The 22556-nt window shown below is 40.0% G+C and overlaps 1 protein-coding gene across 1 annotated transcript in view; it reads left to right on the top strand.

Moving 5' to 3' along the window:
• Positions 1-21676, top strand: part of LOC126456597 (uncharacterized) — a gene marked incomplete at its 5' end in the record, with an annotated part of 88741 nt that extends 67065 nt beyond the window's left edge. The window contains 2 exons of the mRNA XM_050092342.1: positions 3573-3722; positions 21383-21676. Coding sequence (XP_049948299.1) covers positions 3573-3722; positions 21383-21676 — 444 coding nt within the window. The remainder of the gene's footprint in view (positions 1-3572; positions 3723-21382) is intronic.
• Positions 21677-22556: the final 880 nt, after the last annotated feature.

Raw genomic sequence — 22556 nt, 5'->3', positions numbered from 1 at the left:
TGTATACATGGAAGAATCATGGAGATCCTAGAAGGTATCAGAGAGATTATATAATGGTAACACAGAGATTTAGGAACCAGGTTTTAAATTGTAAGACATTTCCAGAGGCAGATGTGGACTCTGACCACAATCTATTGGTTATGAATTGTAGATTAAACTGAAGAAACTGCAAAAAGGTGGGAATTTATGGAGATGGGACCAGGATAAACTGAAAGAACCAGAGGTTGTACAGAGATTCAGGGAGAGCATAAGGGAACAATTGACAGGAATGGGGGGAAAATACAGTAGAAGAAGAATGGGTAGCTCTGAGGGATGAAGTGGTGAAGGCTGCAGAGGATCATGTAGGTAAAGAGACGAGGGCTAGTAGAAATCCTTGAGTAACAGAAAAAATATTGAATTTAATTGATGAAAGGAGAAAATATAAAAATGCAGTAAATGCAGCAGGCGAAAAGGAATACAAACGTGTCACAAATGAGATCGACAGGAAGTGCAAAATGGCTAAGCAGGGATGGCTAGAGGACAAATGTAACGATATAGAGGCTTATCTCACTAGGGGTAAGATAAATACTGCCTATAGGAAAATTAAAGAGACCTTTGGAGAAAAGAGAGCCACTTGTATAAATATCAAGAGCTCAGATGGAAACCCAATTCTAAGCAAAGAAGGGAAAGCAGAAAGGTGAAAGTATATAGAGGGTCCATACAAGGGCGATGTACTTGAGGACAACATTATGGAGGTGGAAGAGGATGTAGATGAAGATGAAATGGGAGATAAGATACTGCCTGCAGAGTTTGACAGAGCACTGAAAGACCTGAGTCGAAACAAGGCCCGGGAGTAGACAACATTCCATTAGAACTACTGACGGCCAACCATGGAGAAGAAATAAAAACTTTCAGGTTCGCCAATGACAATGTAATTTTGTCAGAGACAGCAAAGGGCTTGGAAGAGTAGTTGAACGGAATGGACAGTGTCTTGAAAGGAGGATATAAGATGAACATCAACAAAAGCAAAACGAGGATAATTAAATGTAGTCGAATTAAGTCGGGTGATGCTGAGGGAATCAGATTTGGAAATGAGACACTTAAAGTAGTAAAGGTGTTTTGCTATTTAGGGAGCAAAGTAACTGATGATGGTCGAAGTAGAGAGAATATAAAATGTAGTCTGACAATGGCAAGGAAAGCGTTTCTGAAGAAGAGAAATTTGTTAACATAGAGTGTAAATTTAACTGTCAGGAAGTCGTTTCTGAAAGTGTTTGTATGGAGTGTAGCCACGTATGGAAGTGAAACATGGACGATAAATAGTTTGGACAAGAAGAGAATAGAAGCTTTCGAAATGTGGTGTTTCAGAAGAATGCTGAAGATTAGATTGGTAGATCAAATAACTAATGAAGAGGTATTGAATAGAACTGGGGAGAAGAGAAGTTTGTGGCACAACTTGAGAAGAGGAAGGGACCGGTGGGTAGGACATGTTCTGAGGCATCAAAGGATCACAAATTTAGCATTGTAGGGCAGATTCAGAAGGATGTAGGTTGCAGGAAGTACTGGGAGATGAAGAAGCTTGCACAGGATAGAGTACCATGGAGAGCTGCATCAAACCAGTCTCAGGACTGAAGACCACAACAACAACAACAATGAAGGATGACCAGTAGAGGATCGAAGCTTGGTGCTGAAATTATGAAACGTATCAGTGAACAGCGTAAATGCTGAATTTGTGCGCAACACGTTTGGAACAGGTTCCTACAGTGAGGGGTTTTGAGAATGAATGAATGCTCACGCCGTCTCTTATTAATGTGGCGTCTCTAATACCACCCGGTGGCATGAGGCTTTAGGATCGATTTTACGCATTAATATATACAAACGTAATATGTCTAATTTGTAAATCGTGTAGTATGGTTAAATTTTTTTAAATATTATTCATTAAAAGGCAACATCTGTAATTACATATGTTGCTAGGTAGAGGAAAATCTTTGTTTCATATAAAGTCATTGAATGAAGTTAATCGCACATGCTTGTCAGGCTATTTTACTTCAACAACTTATTGGAGACTTTGAAAGTAGTTTCTGGGGGCAGATCCACTGCTGTAATAAACGTAAGGTATGAGCTGTATGATTGTGGTTTGATTGAAGAGTGAATGGTTTAATGAAGACAACCTAGACCACACATCACGATTATAATCACCAGTGCTCAGATATTGAATTATGAAGATGTTAATTTGATGTTTGTTGGTGTGTAACATCGTTGTACGTTTTGAGACTTCTCACTTGTGCGGCGACTTAATGCTAGTTTTTGTCTGTAAAGTCAATACAGTTCTGATCTCTCCAGAACTTTATTTTATAAACTGTGATAAATGTTATTTTTAAAAAGGAATGTTTGCTCTATTTTTACGTCCTCACTAATCTAGAACTTCTGCAGTTAACCAATAAAAACTCTGTTTTGTCATTTCTTTGCCTCTAAGGTAGAAATTGTTTAGTGTACTTTTCAAAACTGACGCAGTTTGTTGCGACTATGTAAAAGGAAGTACGATCAGCTTTGACTGACGGAGAAGATGCTGGAAAAAGCAGGTATTATTATAGCTTTTGAAGCATAATTACTTTCAACTCACTGATATAACGAATCTGGATGTAGTTAATATTGTCAGAAGCGATCTAAAAAGTAAGTTCAACTAAGTGTTCACTTCTACTCGTTTGCTATCAAAGTAATATTTGTTTGTTGAAAGTCCGAGACAGAGATACTTTATTCATGAGACCCTAATGCTAAATGTTACCCTCGCTCCTACTAATTATGGTATGAATTCGTACACAGAACATGTTGATTAGCAAGAACAGTGGTTTACAATTCAATTTAGTTCCGTGTGACTTCAGTATCAGATCATTATGCTTTTAATAATTCCTGCAGTGTGACGCACTGCGTCAGGTTTGTTCTATCCATAAGTATCAATTTTTTGTGAAAAAACTTAAAATATTGTTCTTTTGCCTTGAGAGCACGAGTTATGGCAGTATGTTTGAAGAATACTTTCCGTTAAGGATACCTGCATGTAAATTAATCTAGTTAAGTCAGTTCTTAATAGGTGCTATTAATGCTACACAATGGAAATAACTATTTCTACCAATGACTATTCGCAAACTAAATTATATAAATAATTAAATTAGTGTGTGGTTGAGTAATGTCATCTCTATTGATAGTTCAGTGTCTTAGGCCTACATAGGTCGTGTTTTCGTATGAATATCGTAAAATTGTATAAACACCATTTAATTATTTGTATTTTATTATTTTATTGAGGGGAAAGTACGGTAGGCTATTATAATTGGCAATTAACCTTCTACCTAAATAAATGTAACGGATTGGCAAGATTAGGTAGAAAGACCCAGTGTATTATTATTAAGCGATTGCAGAACAAATAGTGGAAGCAGTCATGGCTGTTAAACATCTAACAGTAATATAGAGCACTTGCCCGTGAAAGGCAAATGTCCCGAGTTCGAGTCTCGGTCCGACATACAAATTTAATCTGCCAGGAAGTTTCATATCAGCGAACACTCCGCTGCAAAGTGAAAATTTCATTCAGTAATATGTCTCAGCTGGGGACCTACACGTACCTGCCACCAGCACAACAGATCCGTCAGGCGGGTTCCGGACCGAGCAGGGGCCAGCCTGTCGGCCGCCAAGCAGAGGCCAGATCGCAGGAGCAGCCGCCAGGAGGCATTAGATACGCCGCTAGAGATCGCAAAGTATGCGGACCAATTTAATGCGCATAGACATGTGATTGAAAATTGTGGGCATAGAATTCTGCCGCAAACAGCCCATTTAAAGTCACGCACAGACCACAAGCCAGTCTTCGTCCAGAGAAACCTCTCTTCTGCAGTCAGGGTATTACTACGGTACATGCTGGAAGACGTGTCGCAGTCCACCGCCGCTATACAGCCGAGTCGTCTCCACAGGACAACGACCACACTCCAGACCATTACCAATCGACGTGTGACCTAATACACCGAATCGGCAGTCTGGATCTGTAAATTATACGATGGTTGACTGTGGCTGCACCAAACTCTAAAGGACCTCATTTTAATTGTGGACACTGTCACCGATTGATCTCTAGCTCCAGGAAGTACGTGCCATCCGCCCGACTAGTTAATGGGGGTACTAAATGTTCTATTAGAATTGCCTTTCTGCCAAAAGTTATTATATTATCTGGGAATTTAGTCAGGAAATTACTATTTCTTGTTGAAATTCGGCCATCTGCCAATTGCTGTTTCTTATTTCTACGTTCGCCCTTGGTCATCACCACTAGAAAGGTACTTGTGTCTATTGACAGGAAATAATCTTTGTTTCTTTACGTCCTTAGAAGCGTTCTTGTATGCTGATTGAGGATATGGCAAACAGTACGCAAGACGATTGTATAAAACAAATCGTAGGTAAGTCGGATGCCAGACAGATTCATTAGAAGATGGCGTAATCCACCCACAAAGGAATTAGCTTCCAAGGAGTTTGTTCGACAATTATTTGAATAGTGCTCACCTGTCTGGCATCGATACCTGATAATTTTGACGGAGGAAACAGAGAAGTGCAAAAAAGGAGCAGCTCTTTTTGTTGCAGGTTCATGTAGCAAGCGCGAAAGTGAGACGAAGGTGCATAGTGCCGGAGCCAGTTCCAGTGGTAAACACTACAAGACAGGTGTTGTGAGTCGACGTGCAATTTGCAATTAAAATTCTGAGAGTGTGCGCTCTTAGAAGAAGGAACCTACTTAGTGCTCCCATCTACGTTTACTTCACAATGGGACAATGAACGTAAAAGCAGATTCAAGCACACTCGGAGGCTTACCAACACTCCTTCTTCCTACCGACCATTTCCGACCGCATCAGGAAAGTGGGTGGGTCACAATGGTGCACAAAGCACCATCCGCCAGCCACTATGAGGTGGCTCGTTAGACTGATGATCCAATTATTTTCATTTTTATTCTTATTTGATCTTCTTCAGTCTCGATTTATATATTACTTATAGTCATTTAAACAGCCAACTATCAAATATTTCAGAGGCTCAGAATGTGTAGTATTGATTCCTTCTGAACTTTTTCGAACTCATAACTCAAATGCTTTGGCAAATTTCCGCAGTAAGGCTATCATCTATTTCCTCTTCAGTTTCAGCATTCTTTTCTTTCACATTAATTGATAGCTAACCTCTGTCGTGTAGGACTCCTATGTGGAGTTATCATGAGAGTACTCCTTATTTTGCGTTTAACAGAAGTTTTACAATCGTACTTCACAGATGTCATTACATGATCCTTCTCAAAAGATAAGTTTAAAGTACATGAATACCGAGTAGAGTTTGTTTTCAGTTTTACGTTTCTTTAGTCCAGGGTAATTTAGGCAGTTTTCATGATAACTTCATTCTTTCATCTTTTTCTAGAATGCACCTGTGGTCTAGGGGTACCGTCTTTGATTAGTAGTCGAAATGCCTTCAGTCCAGAGTGCGAGCCACGCCATCAACAAATGCAGCTTAAGGTTTCCAGCTTAAGAAGTCACCATCACTCAGCCACCAACCTTGTCAAAAAGGACGGAGGAGCAGACATAGGTTCAGGGTAGTCTCTTACCCTTGGGGTGGGAGACTGCCCATAATGTCGGAAGAATCAGCAAAGATTAATGGCATGAGGATGCAAAAGGCAATGGGAACCATCCCATCCGAATCTCCTGGAGGGGAACGCCAAGGAGGAGGTGACCATGAGAAAAGATGGAATAACCAACGAAAAGATAACGTTATGCTTGGTCGGCGAGAGGAATGTCATAAGCTTGAACGAGGTGGGTAAGCTAGAAAATCTTAGAAATGCAAACGCTCAATCACAGCAAACCAACACCAACAACGATAGCTCAGGTACATATGCCGACGTCAACTGGAATGCGATCGTAGGGGAAGGAGTGCCACAAAGTACTGCGGGAAAATATGGGCTTGATAGTAGGAATGAGAGGGGAGACAGACTAACTGAGTTCAGCAGTAAATTTGAGATAGTAGTAGAGACTGCTCTACTCAGTAATCACAAGAGGAGGAGCTATACTTGGAAAAGGCCGAGAGACTCGGTAAGATTTCACTTAGATTACATGATGGTCAAGCAGAGATTCCGAAATGAGGTTCTGGATTGTAAGGCCTACCCAGGAGCAGATATAGACTCAGATAACAATTTAGTAGTGATGAAGAGCACATTGATGTTTAAGAGATTAGAATCAATATGCAAATAAGTGGATACGGAAATACTAACAAATGAAAAGAGGTACTTGAAGGTCTCTGAGACTATTAAAGAGACTGTGATAAGAAATAGTTCAGTAGGCAGTTCACCTGAAGAGAAATGGGCGTCTCTAGAAAGAGTAATCACGGAAGTTGGAAAGAAAAACCTAAGTACAAAGAATATAACTGAGAAATTGAAAAAGGTATGATTGTCGGAGGAACTAGCTCAGCATACAGAAAAGTAAAAACAGACTTCGGTGAAATTAAAAGCAAAGGTGGTAATAATAAGAGAGCAATGGGAATTCCACTTTTAAATACATAGAAGAGGGTGAATAGGTAGAAAGAGTACACTAAAGGTCTCTATGAGGGAGAAGACTTGAAGAGTATCAGTTTACGTGACACAAGAGGAAAGAGGATTCGACAGGGATGACATAAGAGGTCTGGCATTAGAATGAGAATTTAAAAGAACTTTGGAAGAAAGAATGAGGCAGAAGGGATAGATAACATTCCATCAGAAATTCTAAAATCATTAGGGAAGTGGCAGCAAACGTCTATTCACGTTGGTGTGTAGAGTCTATGAGTCTTGCAGTAAACCATATGACTTTCGAGAAAACATCATCCAGATAATTCCGAAGGCTGCAAGGGTAGGCAAGTACGAGAACTACCGCATATTCAGCTTTAGAGCTCAAGCATCTAAGTTGTTGGTAAGAATGACCTACAGGATAATGTTTTAAATGACGATCAGTTTGGCTTTGGGAAAGGTAAAGGTATCAGAGATGGAATTTTGTCGTTGAGATACATAATAGAAGAAGACTGAAGAAAAATCAAGTCACGTTCATAGGATTTGTCGACCTGGAAAAAGCGTCCGACAATTCAATCAAATAAAAACTTTACCTGTTAAGAAATGTCTTTCTGTTCATGATACATTACCAATTACAATATATGACATAGCTCTACACAGTAATGCAAAACAGGCCTCCATAACAATGTGTTCAATTAAAGATTTAAAACTTGTGTGTTTTAGGGAAAGCTTGCAATAGTTAAACTGTGATGATGTGTACGGGGAACCTCACGAAATTTTAAAAACTGACGGCGAACCTCACGAAATTTTAAAAACTGACCTATTTCATGATACCTTTGTGAGTATATTCGGAAACAATTTCCCTGCAAAAACACTGAAATATAATTGTACGAATCCATCTAAATAAACCTCGGCTTACTAAAGAGATAAAATTTCTTGTAAACACAAAAGGGAAATGTATCTTATAGGTAGAAGGAATAATGATTCAGAAACAGTGAAACGTTATAAAAAATTCTGCACTGTATTAAGGCAAGTTATTAAAAAGTACAGAAGTATGTGCATTATGTCTGAGATTAGCAGCTCTCATAATAAAATTAAAACGATTTGGAATATTGTTACAATCAGGAGTTGAAAAAAATTTTAATAACTATTTTAAAGTTTTTTTTATAGAAAAGAGGACCCAACTGTTTGTTAGACAATGCAAGACTGTTTATGGCAGAAGCAATGCCTATGCAATTTGGTAAAACTAAAATTCAACCAACCTCACTACTGTAATTAAGAAAATAATAAATTCACTCCAAAGTAAAAGGTCACATTTAATTGATGGCATTTACAAGAAAGTACAAAAAGCCTGTTCCCAAAAGATAAGCAGGATTTTCAGTCACATATACAGTAGCTCACGGAAACAGGGCATTTTTCCAGATAGACTGAAATATGCTATCGTTAAACCATTGCATAAACGAGGGGTAGCTCTGATGCTAGCAGTTACTGCTCAATCTCTCTTCTGACACCCTCATCCAAAATTGTTTAGAAAGTAATGTATTGAAGAGTAGCTTCACACATTCGTAAAAATGAAGTACTAACGAAATGCCAGTTTTTTTCAGAAAGTTTTTCAACAAAAAATTATATATATGTTTCCAATATTAAATGCTCTGAATAACAAAACACCAACCATTGAGATTTTTTTTGTGATCTCGCAAAAGCTTTTGACTGTATGGATCATAAAATTCCTCTAGATAAAATTAAGTATTGTGGTATCAGTGGGACAGTGCTCAAGTGGTTTAACTCATATTTAACTGGAAGAATGCAGAAGGTTGAAGTTAACAGTATAGATGGTCTACAAATATAAACAGAGTCCTCTAACCGATGGGGTATCAAGAGTTCGGACTTGAGTCTCGTATTGTTCTTAATACGTATTAATGACTTGCCACTCTATATTCATGCATATGCTAAGCTAGTTCTTTCTACTGATGATACAAGGTAGTAATCACACCCAACAAATAAAATTTAGCTGAGGAAATTGTAAATAATGCCTTTCAGAAAATTGTTAAGTCGTTGTCTGGAAATGGGCTCTCACTACAATTTGAATAAACAAAGTATATACTGTTCTGTACAGTAAATGGCTTAACACCGTTGGTAAATATAGATACAGAAGTCTGTTGCTAAGGCAGAATATTCAAAATTTCTGGGTGTGTGCATTGATGAGAAATTGAAATGGAAGAAGTACATTGCTGATCTGCTGAAACATTTGTATATTTTTAGGCACTGCTTTCATATGGCGTCATATTTTGGGTAATTCATCAATAAGAGAAGAAGTATTCATTGCACAAAAGCGTTTAATCAGAATAATAGCTTCAGCCCACCCAAGATCATCTTGCAAACATTTATTTAAGGAACTTGGGATATTCATAGTACCTTCGCAACACGTATGTTAACTTATTAAATATGTTATTGATAACCCTTCCCGATTCAAAAATAATACTGAAGTGCATAGCTACAATACTAGAAGAATGGATGACCATCATTACTATGTGTTAAATCTGACTTTGGCACAGAAAGGGGTGAATTATGCAGCCATAAAAATCTTAGGTCATTTAAGAGATCGCACAAAAATCTTTGGTCTTTTACCAACGAAACAGCATTAAAAGTCCAACAGATAGCCAACGAAAATTTAAAAATAGATCAAAAGAGTTTCTACTCAACAGAGGAATTTTCAGACATGAAGTAGTAATTGGGGGAAAAAGATTATATCATGTAAAGGAAAATTACGTTACACTGGAACGTTCCACATCATTACGTAACGTCGTATTCATAAAGTGTTGAATAATTATTACTGTAATGTAATGTAAAGTACTGCAAGTTGTTCGAAATTCTAAGAAAAATAGAGGTAAGCCATACTGAAAGTCGGATAATATATAATATGAACAAGAGCCAAGAAGGAACAGTAAGAGTGAAAGATCAAGATAGAAGTGCTCGGATTAAAACCGCTGTGAGACTGCGATGTAGTCTTTTGTCCTTACCTTTTGGTCTGTACATCGAAGAAGCACTGAAGGAAATAAACGAACGGTTTAGTTGTGGAATTAAAAATGAAGGTGAAAGAATATCAATGATAAGGTTCGCTGATGACACTGGTATCCTCAGTGAAAGTGAAGAAGGATACAGGATGTGATGAACGGAACGAGCAGTATAATGAGTACAGATTATGGAGTGAGAGTAAATCGAAGACAGTCGAAAGTAACGAGAAATAGCAGAAATGAGAACGGGAAGAATCTTAACATCAGGAGTGGTAATCATGAAGTAGGCGAAGCGAAGGAATTCTGCTACATAGGCAGCAAAATAACCCATAACGGACCAGCAATGAGGACATAAAAAGTAGGCTAGCACCGGCAAAAAGGGCATTCCTGGCCAAGAGAAGTCTACTAGTATCAAACATTAGCCTTAATTTGAGGGACCAATTTCTCAGAATGTACGTTTGGTGCACAACGTTGTATGGTAGTGAATTATTGACTGTAACCGTTAAAGAAGAGAATCGCAGAATTTGAGATTTGGTGCTACAGAAGAATGTTGAATATTAGGTGGACTGATAAGATAAGGAATAACGAGGTTCTCCGAAGAATCTGCGAGGAAATGAATACATAAAAAACACTGTCCTCGAGAAGAAACAGGATGGAATAACATATGTTAAGATACCAGCCAATAATTTCCATGGTATTATAAATTGCTGTAGAGGGTAAAAATTGCAGAGGGAAGCAGAGATTGGAATATATCCAGCAAATACCAGGGGATGTAGGTTGTGAGTGGTACTCTGAGGTGAAGAGGTTGGCACAGGAGAGGAGTTCGTGGCGCGCTGCATCAAATCAGTCAGAAGAAGAAAAAAACTGGCAGTGGAAATTTCATCTGAACAAAGGGATGACTCAAAAGAAATGTCTCCTTTCAATACACCTTTAGGTTTTTATTATGCCCACATTAATTCCTTCCTTAAGAAATTCCACTCATATGTAAATACTCTTGAAAATTAACCACTTGGTCGCTGCCTCAGAGATTACTATCTTTCTGCCCTAAATTTTCAGTGTCCTGTTCATCCGCATATCATTTTGATTTTGTTGAATTTGAGCCTGCTGCTCATCGTTGTTAAGTTATAATTAAAATGTATGCCATAATCTGCTTTAAATTGTTGAATTCAGTTTCTAAATATTCGTCTACATATTATGGAGCATAGTTCATATCCATTTCTGTCTGCCAGTCTTTCAAGGTACACACTTCGTCTCTTGTGTTTACGTAGGAGTACGCTACAGAGACTTCGGATCTATCGGAGAAACAGAATTTTCTTTCCCCTCATCTTCCAATCCCGAAGCACATATTCACCAGTAATCCCTTCTTCCATATCTTCAAAGTAACAGCATTCCATTCATCTGAATAGCACCCTTTACAAATTTTATTAACTTGTCTTTTCCTCTTTGATTTCTAGCACTGTGGGTATGTAAGCTTCCACAGAGGTGTTAGATCGAACACTGTTCTGCTGAATATGAGGCTCTGACCACCATTTCTTCAGAACAGTTCATAGCCCAGCTGCGGGTCCATCATAGAAAGACAACAAACCAGTCACCCTCACCGTCACCTTTAACTTGCGCATCTTTTAATTCTAAATCAGAAAAAATACCATCTTGCAAACAAAAGCATACATACAACACACAAAGAAATATATTGTGATCTAAGAAACGACACGTAAAACACTACTCTCAACGAAATGAATGCTAAACGTAAGGCAAAACATTCTTGAACAATGAATTCGGCACTGTTTTGCACAGAAAGCACTGTTAGATTTTTCAGTCGGCCTAATTTCCGTAGCCTGAGGCGAATCACAGAATGTCAAGGTGACCATTCATTCGGAAGAGTACAAATTCTCTTTCTTTTCGTGTCCCAGCATTATTTTAACTGTCATTGCAACACTGCCACATCCTATTTTCCTCACCCTCAATTGTACAACGCTTAGGCCCTGCCGTTTCTCTCTACGTTACAAGAACGTTTTTACTTACATTCGAATGTGTTGGAAGCGGTGGATTGTCTTTTGTTAATCGAACTGAAACAAGACGAGACTGTGAACTGTTCATTGCAAATAAATTTCAGTGACCAGGGCCCAACAAAGATTAGGGGTTTTTGTGATTCGCATCCCACGCTTAATCATCCGCAACAGCAGGTGTCACGGCTACAGAATTGGAATAGCTAGCGATGCAAGACCCAGCAGAGAGACGTACGTGCGACTAACATCGCTCAAAGAGCCACAACACTGCCTCCTAGTGAGGAATCAGGATCGGCGCCACTAAGAGCCGATGATCAAAGATGTTCAACGAGCAGTCACAAGCAAAGTAAGTGTACGCACACCTCAAAAGACTGCCACAATGTGACATACGAATTATAAAATACACTGCCTCTTTTAAAAACAGTTCTTTAATTTTTGGGCTCAAATTGAACTGAATATCCCAAATAAGGTGGACATCTGAAATATTTCACGAATGCTTCATTGGATTGAATTAAGGTTTTCCATAATTGACGAAGTTTAATATTGTAGCGTTCTGTTCGCCGAGATGCAGTGGACATTTTTATTAAGGAAATGACGTACTTTCCAGTCATCAATGTTTACCTTAAATGTAAGTACAATGATATAATGCAATAGACGTCTACAGACGTTAAAGTAACCTCTGGCGTGCCACAGGGGAGTGTTATGGGACCATTGCTTTTCACAATATATATAAATGACCTAGTAGATAGTGTCGGAAGTTCCATGCGGCTTTTCACAGATGATTCTGTAGTATACAGAGAAGTTGCATCATTAGAAAATTGTAGCGAAATTCAGGAAGATCTGCAGCGGATAGGCACTTGGTGCAAGGAGTGGCAACTGACTCTTAACACAGACAAATGTAATGTATTGCGAATACATAGAAAGAAGGACCCTTTATTGTATGATTATATGACAGCGGAACAAACACTGGTGGCAGTTACTTCTGTAAAATACCTGGGAGTATGCGTGCGGAACGATTTGAAGTGGAATGATCATATAAAATTAATTGTTGGTAAGGCGGGTACCAGGTTTGAGATTCATTGGGAGAGTCCTTAGAAAATGTAGTCCATCAACAAAGGAGGCGGCTTACAACACACTCGTTCGACCTATACTTGAGTATTGCTCATCAGTATGGGATCCGTACCAGATTGGGTTGACGGAGGACATAGAGAAGATCCAAAGAAGAGCGGCGCGTTTCGTCACAGGGTTATTTGGTAACCGTGATAGCGTTACGGAGATGTTTAGGAAACTCAAGTGGCAGACTCTGCAAGAGAGGCGCTCTGCATCGCGGTGTAGCTTACTTGCTAGGTTTCGAGAGGGTGCGTTTCTGGATGAGGTATCGAATATATTGCTTCCCCTTACTTATACCTGCCGAGGAGATCACGAATGTAAAACTAGAGAGATTCGAGCGCGCACGGAGGCTTTCAGACAGTCGTTATCCCGCGAACCATACGCGACTGGAAGAGAAAAGGGAGGTAATGACAGTGGCACGTAAAGTGCCCTCCGCCACACACCGTTGGCTGGCTTGCGGAGTATAAATGTAGATGTAGATGTAGAACTTTTGTAAAATATGGGTGGGAACAGCGCCACACTCAAAGAACAACTCTTCAGTTACGCTAAGTTTTCGATGTGTTATATTAACACTGAAGACAGGTGAGGGGTCGCTGTAGCAGTACATTGCACTTTAACCTTTAGTATACAGACACATAAGACGTCCGTGTTACAGATTTAGTGCCTGCTCACGTTAATGCTGGCACAATCTCGCAGCAAAATAAAAGTATTAACACTAAATTTTGCGGCAGTGTATATGTACGATACATACGTATGGAGATCTGCAATGAGATCCGTGGAAGGTACTTTAATGCCAGGATTACTGAACACAAGCAGTTCTGGAAGCTGGGACGAGGGAAAAATCCGCTGCTGTTAAAACCGGGCAGCGAGGCAGAGACCATGTAATAAAATATAATCGCACACAGGTGCTCGCTAGGGAGAAGAACTACGGCGCAAGGCTTTTTGTTTCTGGGAACTAACTAAGTCCAACTGCTTTAACACGGGCGCGAGCGGTCTGAAAACAAACGCTTAAAGAATATTTCGGTTTCCCTGCACCGAGACTAACAGGTAACGGAAGAGCAAGATAACTTGCTGTGAAAAATGAAAAGCGCTTCGAATAGCGCTGTGCGTAACCTGCTGTCCAGGGCTCTTACACTGATGGAAGCTGACATGATCCTTCTCATACCTTTTTCAATTTCTCAGTTATATTCTTCGTACTTAGGTTTCTCTTTCCAACTTCCGTGATTACCCTTTCTAGAGACGCCCATTTCTCTTCAGCTAAACTGCCTACTGAACTATTTCTAGTCACAGTCTCTTTAATAGTCTCAGAGACCTTCAAGTACCTCTTTTCATTTGTTAGTATTTCCGTATCCACTTATTTGCATATTGATTCTAATCTCTTAAACATCAATGTGCTCTTCATCACTACTAAATTGTTATCTGAGTCTGCTGCTGGGCAGGCCTTACAATCCAGTATCTCATTTCGGAATCTCTGCTTGACCATGATTTAATCTAAGTGAAATATTACCGAGTCTCTCGGCCTTTTCCATGTATAGCTCCTCCTCTTGTGATTACTGAATAGAGCAGTCTCTACTATTATCTCAAATTTACTGCTGAACTCAGTTAGTCTGTCTCCCCTCTCATTCCTACTATCAAGCCCATATTTTCCCGCAGTGCTTTGTGGCACTCCTTCCCCTACGATCGCATTCCAGTTGACGTCGGCATATCTACCTGAGCTATCGTTGTCGGTGTTGGTTTGCTCTGATTGAGCGTTTGCATTTCTCAGATTTTCTAGCTTACCCACCACGTTCAAGCTTATGACATTCCTCTCGCCGACCAAGCATAACGTTATCTTTTCGTTGGTTATTCCATCTTTTCTCATGGTCACCTCCTCCTTGGCGTTCCCCTCCAGGAGATTCGGATGGGATGGTTCCCATTGCCTTTTGCATCCTCATGCCATTAATCTTTGCTGATTCTTCCGACATTATGGGCAGTCTCCCACCCCAAGGGTAAGATACTACCCTGAACCTATGTCTGTTCCTCCGGCCTTTTTGCACAAGATTGGTGGTTGAGTGATGGTGACTTCTTAATCCGGAAATCTTAAGCTGCCTTGGTTGATGGCGTGGCTCGCACTCTGGACTGAAGGCATTTCGACTACTAATCAAAGACGGTACCCCTAGACCACAGGTGCATTCTAGAAAAAGATGAAAGAATGCAGTTATCATGAAAACTGGCTAAATCACCCTGGACAAAAGAAATGTAAAACTGAAAACAAACTCTACTCGGTATTCATGTACATTAAACTTATCTTTTGAGAAGGGTCATGCCTCCTCGTAACGAAATGTTAGGAAAGAGGTTCAGTCGAAGTAGGTCAAAACGACCACAAAGTACAACCATTAAATATACTGACGTGATAAAAAAATCGGTAACACTAAAAAATAAAAAAATATAGAGTAATGAAACATCGGGAATACATTTGTCTTGTAATATAACTACGTAATGAACATTGTAATATCACACGTTATTGTAAGAGCGAGATAAGTCACTGAAAATGTGAAATGCTGGTACATCAATAACCTGTGTAACCGCCAGAACGCTGAATGCAAGCATATAAACGTGCATGTGTTGTGTTTTACCGGTGCCGCATATCAGTTTGTGGGATGGAGTTCCATGGCTGTTGAACTTGGTCGGCCAATAGAGGGGCGGTTAACGCTGTTTGTGGATGATGCTAGAGTTGTCGTCCGATGATGCACCACATGTGTTCAGTTGGAGACAGAGCTGATGATAGAGCAAGTCGAAAGGGGGGCACCGTTATCCTGTTGGAAAACATCCCGTGGAGTGCTGCTCATGAATGGTATAGCCGGCCGTTGTGGCCGAGCGGTTCAAGGCGCTTCAGTCAGGAACCGCGCGACTGCTACGGTAGCAGGTTCGAATCCTACCTCGGGCATGGAAATGTGTGCTGTCCTTAGGTTAGTTAGGTTTAAGTATTTCTAAGTCTAGGGTACTGATGACCTCAGATGTTAAGTTACAAAGTGCTCAGAGCCATTTGAACCATGAATGATAGCACAACAGCTAGAATCACCTGACTTACGTACAAATTTGCAGTCTGGGTGCGTGAAGTAGCCACGATATTGCTCCGGTTGTCATATGAAATCGCAAATCAGGCCATAACTCCAGGGCAGGGTCAGCGTGTCCAGCACGCAGACATTTTGTTGCAGGCCCTCGCCTCGCCTGCTTCTAACCAACATGCAGCCATCACTGGCACCAAGACGGAACCAGCTGTCATCATCCTGCCGTCCAATAAGCTCTCGCTTGACACCACTAAAGTCGCTGATGGCTGTGGTTTGGGGTCAGTGGAATGCAGGCTATCGAACATGTGGATCGTAGCTTCTAATCAAGCTGCGGGCCTATGGTGTATCGTCTCAGTTTTGCGACTGGATTCGTGATTTCTTGTCAGGAAGGTCGCAGTTCGTAGTAACAGACGGCAAATCATCGAGTAAAACTGAAATGATATCAGGTGTTCCCAAGGGAAGCGTCGTGGGACCTATGCTGTTCCTGGTCTATATAAATGACCTGGGTGACAATCTGAACAGTTCTCTTAGGTTGTTCGCAGATGATGCTGTAATTTACCATCTAGTAAGGTCATCCGAAGACCAGTATCAGTTGCAAAGCGATTTAGAAAAGATTGCCGTATGGTGTGGCAGGTGGCAGTTGACGCTAAATAACGAAAGGTGTGAGGTGATCCACATGAGTTCCAAAAGAAATCCGTTGGAATTCGATTACTCGATATATAGTACAATTCTCAAGGCTGTCTATTCCACTAAGTACCTGGGTGTTAAAATTACGAACAACTTTATTTGGAAAGACCATACAGATAATATTGTGGGGAAGGCGAGCCGAAGGTTGCTTTGATAGGCAGGACACTTAGAAGATGCAACAAGTCCACTAAAGAGACAGCTTACACTACACTCGTCCGTCCTCTGTTAGAAAATTGCTGCGTGGTGTTGGATCCTTACCAGGTGGGATTGACGGAGGACATCGAAAGGGTACAAAAAAGGGCAGCTCGTTTTGTAATATCACGTAATAGGGGAGAGAGTGTGGCAGATATGATACACGAGTTGGGATGGAAGTCATTAAAGCAAAGACGTTTTTGTCGCGGCGAGATCTATTTACGAAATTTCAGTCACCAACTTTCTCTTCTGAATGCGGAAATATTTTCCTGAGCCCAACCTACATAGGTAGGAATGATGATCAAAATAAAACAAGAGAAATCAGAGCTCGAACAGAAAGGTTTAGGTGTTCGTTTTTCCCGCGCGCTGTTCGGGAGTGGAATGGTGGCGAGAGTGTATGATTGTGGTTCGATGAACCCTCCGCCAAGTACTTAAATGTGAATTGCAGAGTAATCATGTAGATGTAGATGTATATGTAGTTGTCCTTGAAGTAAGCGACTCGTTACAGTTCGTTGTGCCACTGTGGTGCCAACTACTGTTAAATTACTGCTGCAGATGCAGTACGTTGCGCGAGAACGACACATCGAATGTGAAAGTCTTCCCACTCGGTAGTGCAGTGTGGTCGTCGGGAGGCTGGTCTTCTTCCGACCGCACATTCTGTGACCACCGCTGCCCGGGATCAAGTACATTGGCTACTTTCCTGCCAAGTCTTTCTGTAGTACCGCAGAAGGAACGTCCAGCTTCTCGTACCCCTATTACACGACCTCGCCCAAACTCTGTGAGGTGTTGATAATGACGTCTTCGTTGCGTTAAAGTCATTCTTTACTACCATCAACTCACCACGTCCATTCTCAAAGGTAACTAACGCTCAAGACAATTACAGCGTATATTTACAGAAAACCTGATTTGCATCCTAGTAGTGGCGCTACCTAGTGCCACTCTTATGCGACTGGAGCGAAACCTGAATAGACATCACCTTTTAGAAGTAGAAACGCACCTACGGAGTCACCCGACTCCTCCTTGTTGATGCGATTTTTTCCCAATAGGGTTTATTAAAATTTACTGTTCCTCCACCTAGTGTTTTACAAGACAACACCATCACTAAATAATAGCTAATGTGCATCATAACGCCGCTGTACCGAAGAAATAATACTGCAGCTACTTCAGATCACTGAAATGGATGCCCAATATCAACTACGCCTCTTGCATCGAATATTGATTAACGTTGGTATTTGCATTGAGATTATCGTGGTGGTAGTGATCTTCAGTCTTAAGACTGCTTTCATGGAGTGCTGCACGCTAGTCTATCCTGTATATCTTTATATGTGAATCACATGAACCTGCTTACTGCACTGTGCCGTTGGTTTCAGTTGGTCCTATTAACCTAATCCCCTCTTTTATCCAGCTGTCATAAATCTTTTCACGTATCGTGACATATTTTTGAGAGTACAACCAAGAACTGAAGGCATTATACAAAGCAAACTTGGACTCCAGCGACCAATTTTTTCAAAGGTTTTCCGAGTTATTTTGCGAGTACTTTCCTGTAAGTAACGTGTTAAAAAGAAACTTTATTTTGTTTGATTTTAAATCCTGTTTATCTTTCTGTGTTGCCCTGAAAATATCAGCAAAGCATCATAAATGGCAAAGTTATGCGCTGCTTGTTTCGTTTGGAAACAAACTTCTTCCATTCACTCAGATTATTTGTTGTTGAAAACAGAAACGCGCAGTTCTGACGTAGCCTTCACGCTGGTATTCTGTTGGCATCAGCTGCTTATTCTGTTCGTAAACAGTACACATAGGTTTACTCAGCAGTTCGCGTAACTTTATTGATGAATATGTGGCCGATATGTAGCTACTGCACGTGTAACCAATGGAAGAACGCCACCGACATATTATACTGAGCGGTTCCCGCAGCAACGGCAACCACATCAAAGTGTATTTGCGTCTGAGGTTTGAAGAACTATCCTGTGTTTTGTGTTTTTCATTTTGGTGACCGCATAGCACAGGTTCTTTCCTACTGCGAAGGTATTTTCCTGGCAACAAAAATAGTTTTTGCATCAAAATTTATAAATTATAATTAATTATTTTAAAATCAGTAGGTATGTATAAGTACGTACTTCCATATCTAATCTCTATTCATTAAAGACAATGTGCTGACTAACTTATCATCACCCAGCCCAAACCGCTAAGGAGAGGAACTTGAAGTTTGGAAATGTTGTGGATCTTATACTTTAGGTGACGTTTAAGAAGGAATTTTTCGAAAATCCAACCCTAAGGGATCAAATAGGGGATGAAGGGTTTTCTGAAAAATGTCACTATTAAGGTAATTTTGAAGCTAGACCTACAAATATTTGTTTTTGGTTTCTCGGTCTGAAATAAAGAAATACGTGTTTCAGCATTTTTCGAAATTTCACAGAGTGACTGAAAGATTTTGTTTTTGGAAATTTATCATTATTAAAGAACTTGTAAAGTATTTTTAAAGCTACTTCTACTAACACTGGTATTTGACTTCTCGGTTAAAAATAAAAAAGTACCTGTTTAAGTGTTTTTGTAAATTGAACTCCTAAGGGGGTGAAACAGAAAGTGAGACCTTTTACGAAAATATTTTATTATCAAAGTATTTTTAAAGCGAAGTTTGTGAAAATTTAAATCTGTCTTCTCAATTAGAAATAAAAAATTGGTGTTCACTGTTTTTAGAAATTCAACCGCTACGGAGGTGAAACAGGTGATGAAAGGTTTTATGAAAGTATTTTTTTCTGTGCAAGCATATTCGAAGCTAACTCTATGAAAATTTGTATTTGGCTTCTCTGTTAGGAATAATACATACGCATGTTTCTGTTTTTGGAAACTCAACTCCTAAGGTGATGAAACGCGGTTTAAAATCTTTTATGAAAGTATTTCACTGCGAAAGCATTTTAGAGCCAAATCTTTGAAAATTGGTGTTTAGATTATTGGTTAGCGATGAAACTATATATGTGTTTCACAGTTTTTGGAAATTCAGCCCCTAAGACGGTGAAATAGGGTCACACTGATTCACCTGACTCATAATGGCCCGCCAGAAACAGCTCAGGATAGAAGCTTGAAGTTTGGAGAAGCTGTGGATCTTATATTGTAGGCATTGTTTAGTAAGGGATTGTCCGAAAGTCTGTTCATAAGGCCGTGAAACTAGGAATGAAAGGCTTTTTCAATGTATATCGCTATTAAGGGAATTTTGAAGCTAGTACTATGAAAACTGGTATTTCATTTCTCAGTCAGAAAATAAAAAGTACGTGGTTCAGCATTTTTGGAAATTCAGCCATTAAGGGGGCAAAGTAGTGGGTGAAAGTTTCTTTGAAAAAATATTAGTAAAGGATTTTCAAAGTTACACCTATGACAACTGGTATTTGACTTCTCGGTTGATCCGAAGACTGATTTAACGCAGCCCCCCAAGCACGTCTATCTTGTAAGCCTATGCATCGCTCTACTACCTTTGCACCCCGCATCCATCTAAATCCCTTGTGTAGTCAACCATTGGTCTTTTTGTCTACTGTTTTGTTCCTCTACCTTTCCTGCCATGTTTAAGAAAGTGTCCCATCAACAGATTCCAACTTTTAGTCGTAATCTGCAGGAATTTCTTTTCTCCCAACTTCTTCATTAGTTTTACAATCTACCCATACAATCTGCAGCATTCTGACGTTGCAACATTTTTCGAAAGCTTCCGCTATCCTTTCGTCTTATCTGTTTGTCATACAGGTTTCACTCCCAGACAAACGCGCGCGGAAAGAGCTTCCTAACATTTAAATTCAAATTCGATGATAACAGTTTTTTTTTTTTTTTTGCTTTTGAGAAACTTTTTTCTGGTTATAGCCAGTCTGCATTTTATACTCTCGCTATGTCTGCCATGGGAGGTCATTTTGATGCCAAGATAGTAAAATATATTTACTGCTTTTATTGTCTTATTTACAAATTTCATTCCCACCGCATCACCATTACCTTTCTTTGCTTTCGTTGGTATTTATCTTATAACCTCTTTTCAAGAGATTATTTATTCTGTTCAGTGGATCCTCTCTGACAGAATTGCAAAGTTATCGGGAAACATCAAAGATTTTGTTTAATCTCTCTAAACTTTAACTCCGTTTCTAAATTTCTTCTTTGTTTCCTTTACTGGTTGCTTAATGTACATTTGTGGAAGCTTTCAACTATGGCTTACTCCCTTCTCAACAATTTTTTCTTGGTCATATCCATCTACACGTGTAACTGGAGTCTGGTTTTCGCACAAGTCAAAGAATACGTTTCGCTCCCTATATGTAATTCTTCAACAAAAATTTATCTTTCCCAGCTGTGTATTTTATTGCTAAATTTTTTAAGAACCCAGATTGATTTTTTCCAGTTCTATAAAGCCAAATACCCAAAGTGTACGATCGAATTCATATGATGCAACAATAACTGAACTGGTCAAATACTGTTTATTTTGTCTAATAATCTCTTGTCTGGAGAATCCGTTATACGGCCACAAAGAATTACTTCCCAAAATCCAACTGTTCAGCGTTCCCTAATTATTTTCGCTGCCGTAATGATCGATATGGCGCAGTGATGGCGATACAAGACTTCCATTTAAAAGAAATGCTGGTCCCTTCACCTGTTGGTAACCACAGATAAAGTTTCTTGTGGTTTCCCTGATCTATGCAGGTGAATCCCTCGAGAAGGTTCTTGAATTTCTTAAATTTCCAATCAGCCCATTGTTACCTTATCCATGTGCCAGTGACCCAGTGCTCCTTCATTAACTGCCACGACGTTGAGGGCACTATGAGCTCCAACTCCTCTTCGTTTTTGCAGGTGTCTCGCCAGTGGATGGCCGCCCGCGTGCAGCTGGCGGTGCAGACGGCAATCTCGTCGTCCTCGTCGCACGCTGGAGACGGCCCAACGAAACTGCGGCTGGGACACGTCCAGGGCGAGTTCGCGCTGCTCATATTAGGGCTGGTGCTGTCTATAATCACTTTCCTTGCTGAGCTGCTTGTTTGCAAAATTACTACCAGGAATGTCGTCAGCGTGTATCCGAGCAGAGAACGTCTGGCCCCGAACCGGAAACATCGTAGCTCCAGTTGTCGCCAAGACAAGATGTGGGCTTAGTGTTAACGTTTTAGACTGCATTGAAAGTACAGTGCAATAGAAGATTTAGAACGCACTTGCCACAGTAACAATGTTGCCTACCTCCTTCCAGTTAGTACAGCCACCTGTATTTGGTATTATCCTGCTATTTTGTGGTCGAGAACTTTGTCTGGGAATAGAGTCATCTATTCCGATAGTAAAAAGTTGGACACGAAAGGAATGAATGTACCCTCTTGTACTGATTTAGGTAACACAGTTCCAGTGAAATTCAAACATACTCAGAAATAGTTCTTTTTCAGGGGAGTAGTGCTTACACGTTATTCTCATACATAAATCTAATTCACTCTCACAAACTAACCACTCAGATCCGCTGATTGCCAATTCGTGAGCATAATTACAATCTTGCTCGTACAGCAAACGGATCGCGGCAGATGCTCGGGGATTTAAGATTACAGCTCGCACTAGTCACTGCAATGTATGTATCTTTTGCCCTATTACGGAGCCTACATGTATATGCACAACAATAATGGCCTTTTAGCACTTTAACAAAGTTTCAGGCTTCACAACATGTTTCGTGCTCTGACGAGCGAGCCAAGCTTCCATCACTCTACATCGTGGATCCCATTTTTCTAACTTTTCGCAGCAACCGCCTCCGCATGCGTGAAGGAAACACGCTACGCTAACGACATGCATTTTACATGTCCATTACTCAAAGTTACTGTATCCAATGCTTTCAGTATATTACTTTACTTTTGCCTCACACAACAATACATTCTAAAACTGGTTTAACTTGATTAGCAAAGTCACATCACAGTAATATTCATAGTGAACCGGAGATTCGCCGATAAAGTTTCGGATGTTGTTCAAGAATTTTTTTCAGATTTTTTATATATGGGACCCA

This window comes from Schistocerca serialis, chromosome 2, assembly GCF_023864345.2.
Source record: "Schistocerca serialis cubense isolate TAMUIC-IGC-003099 chromosome 2, iqSchSeri2.2, whole genome shotgun sequence".
NCBI classification, from domain to species: Eukaryota; Metazoa; Arthropoda; class Insecta; order Orthoptera; family Acrididae; genus Schistocerca; species Schistocerca serialis.
The sequence above is the reverse complement of the archived record's forward strand: the minus strand, read 5'-3'. Positions and strand labels throughout refer to the sequence as shown.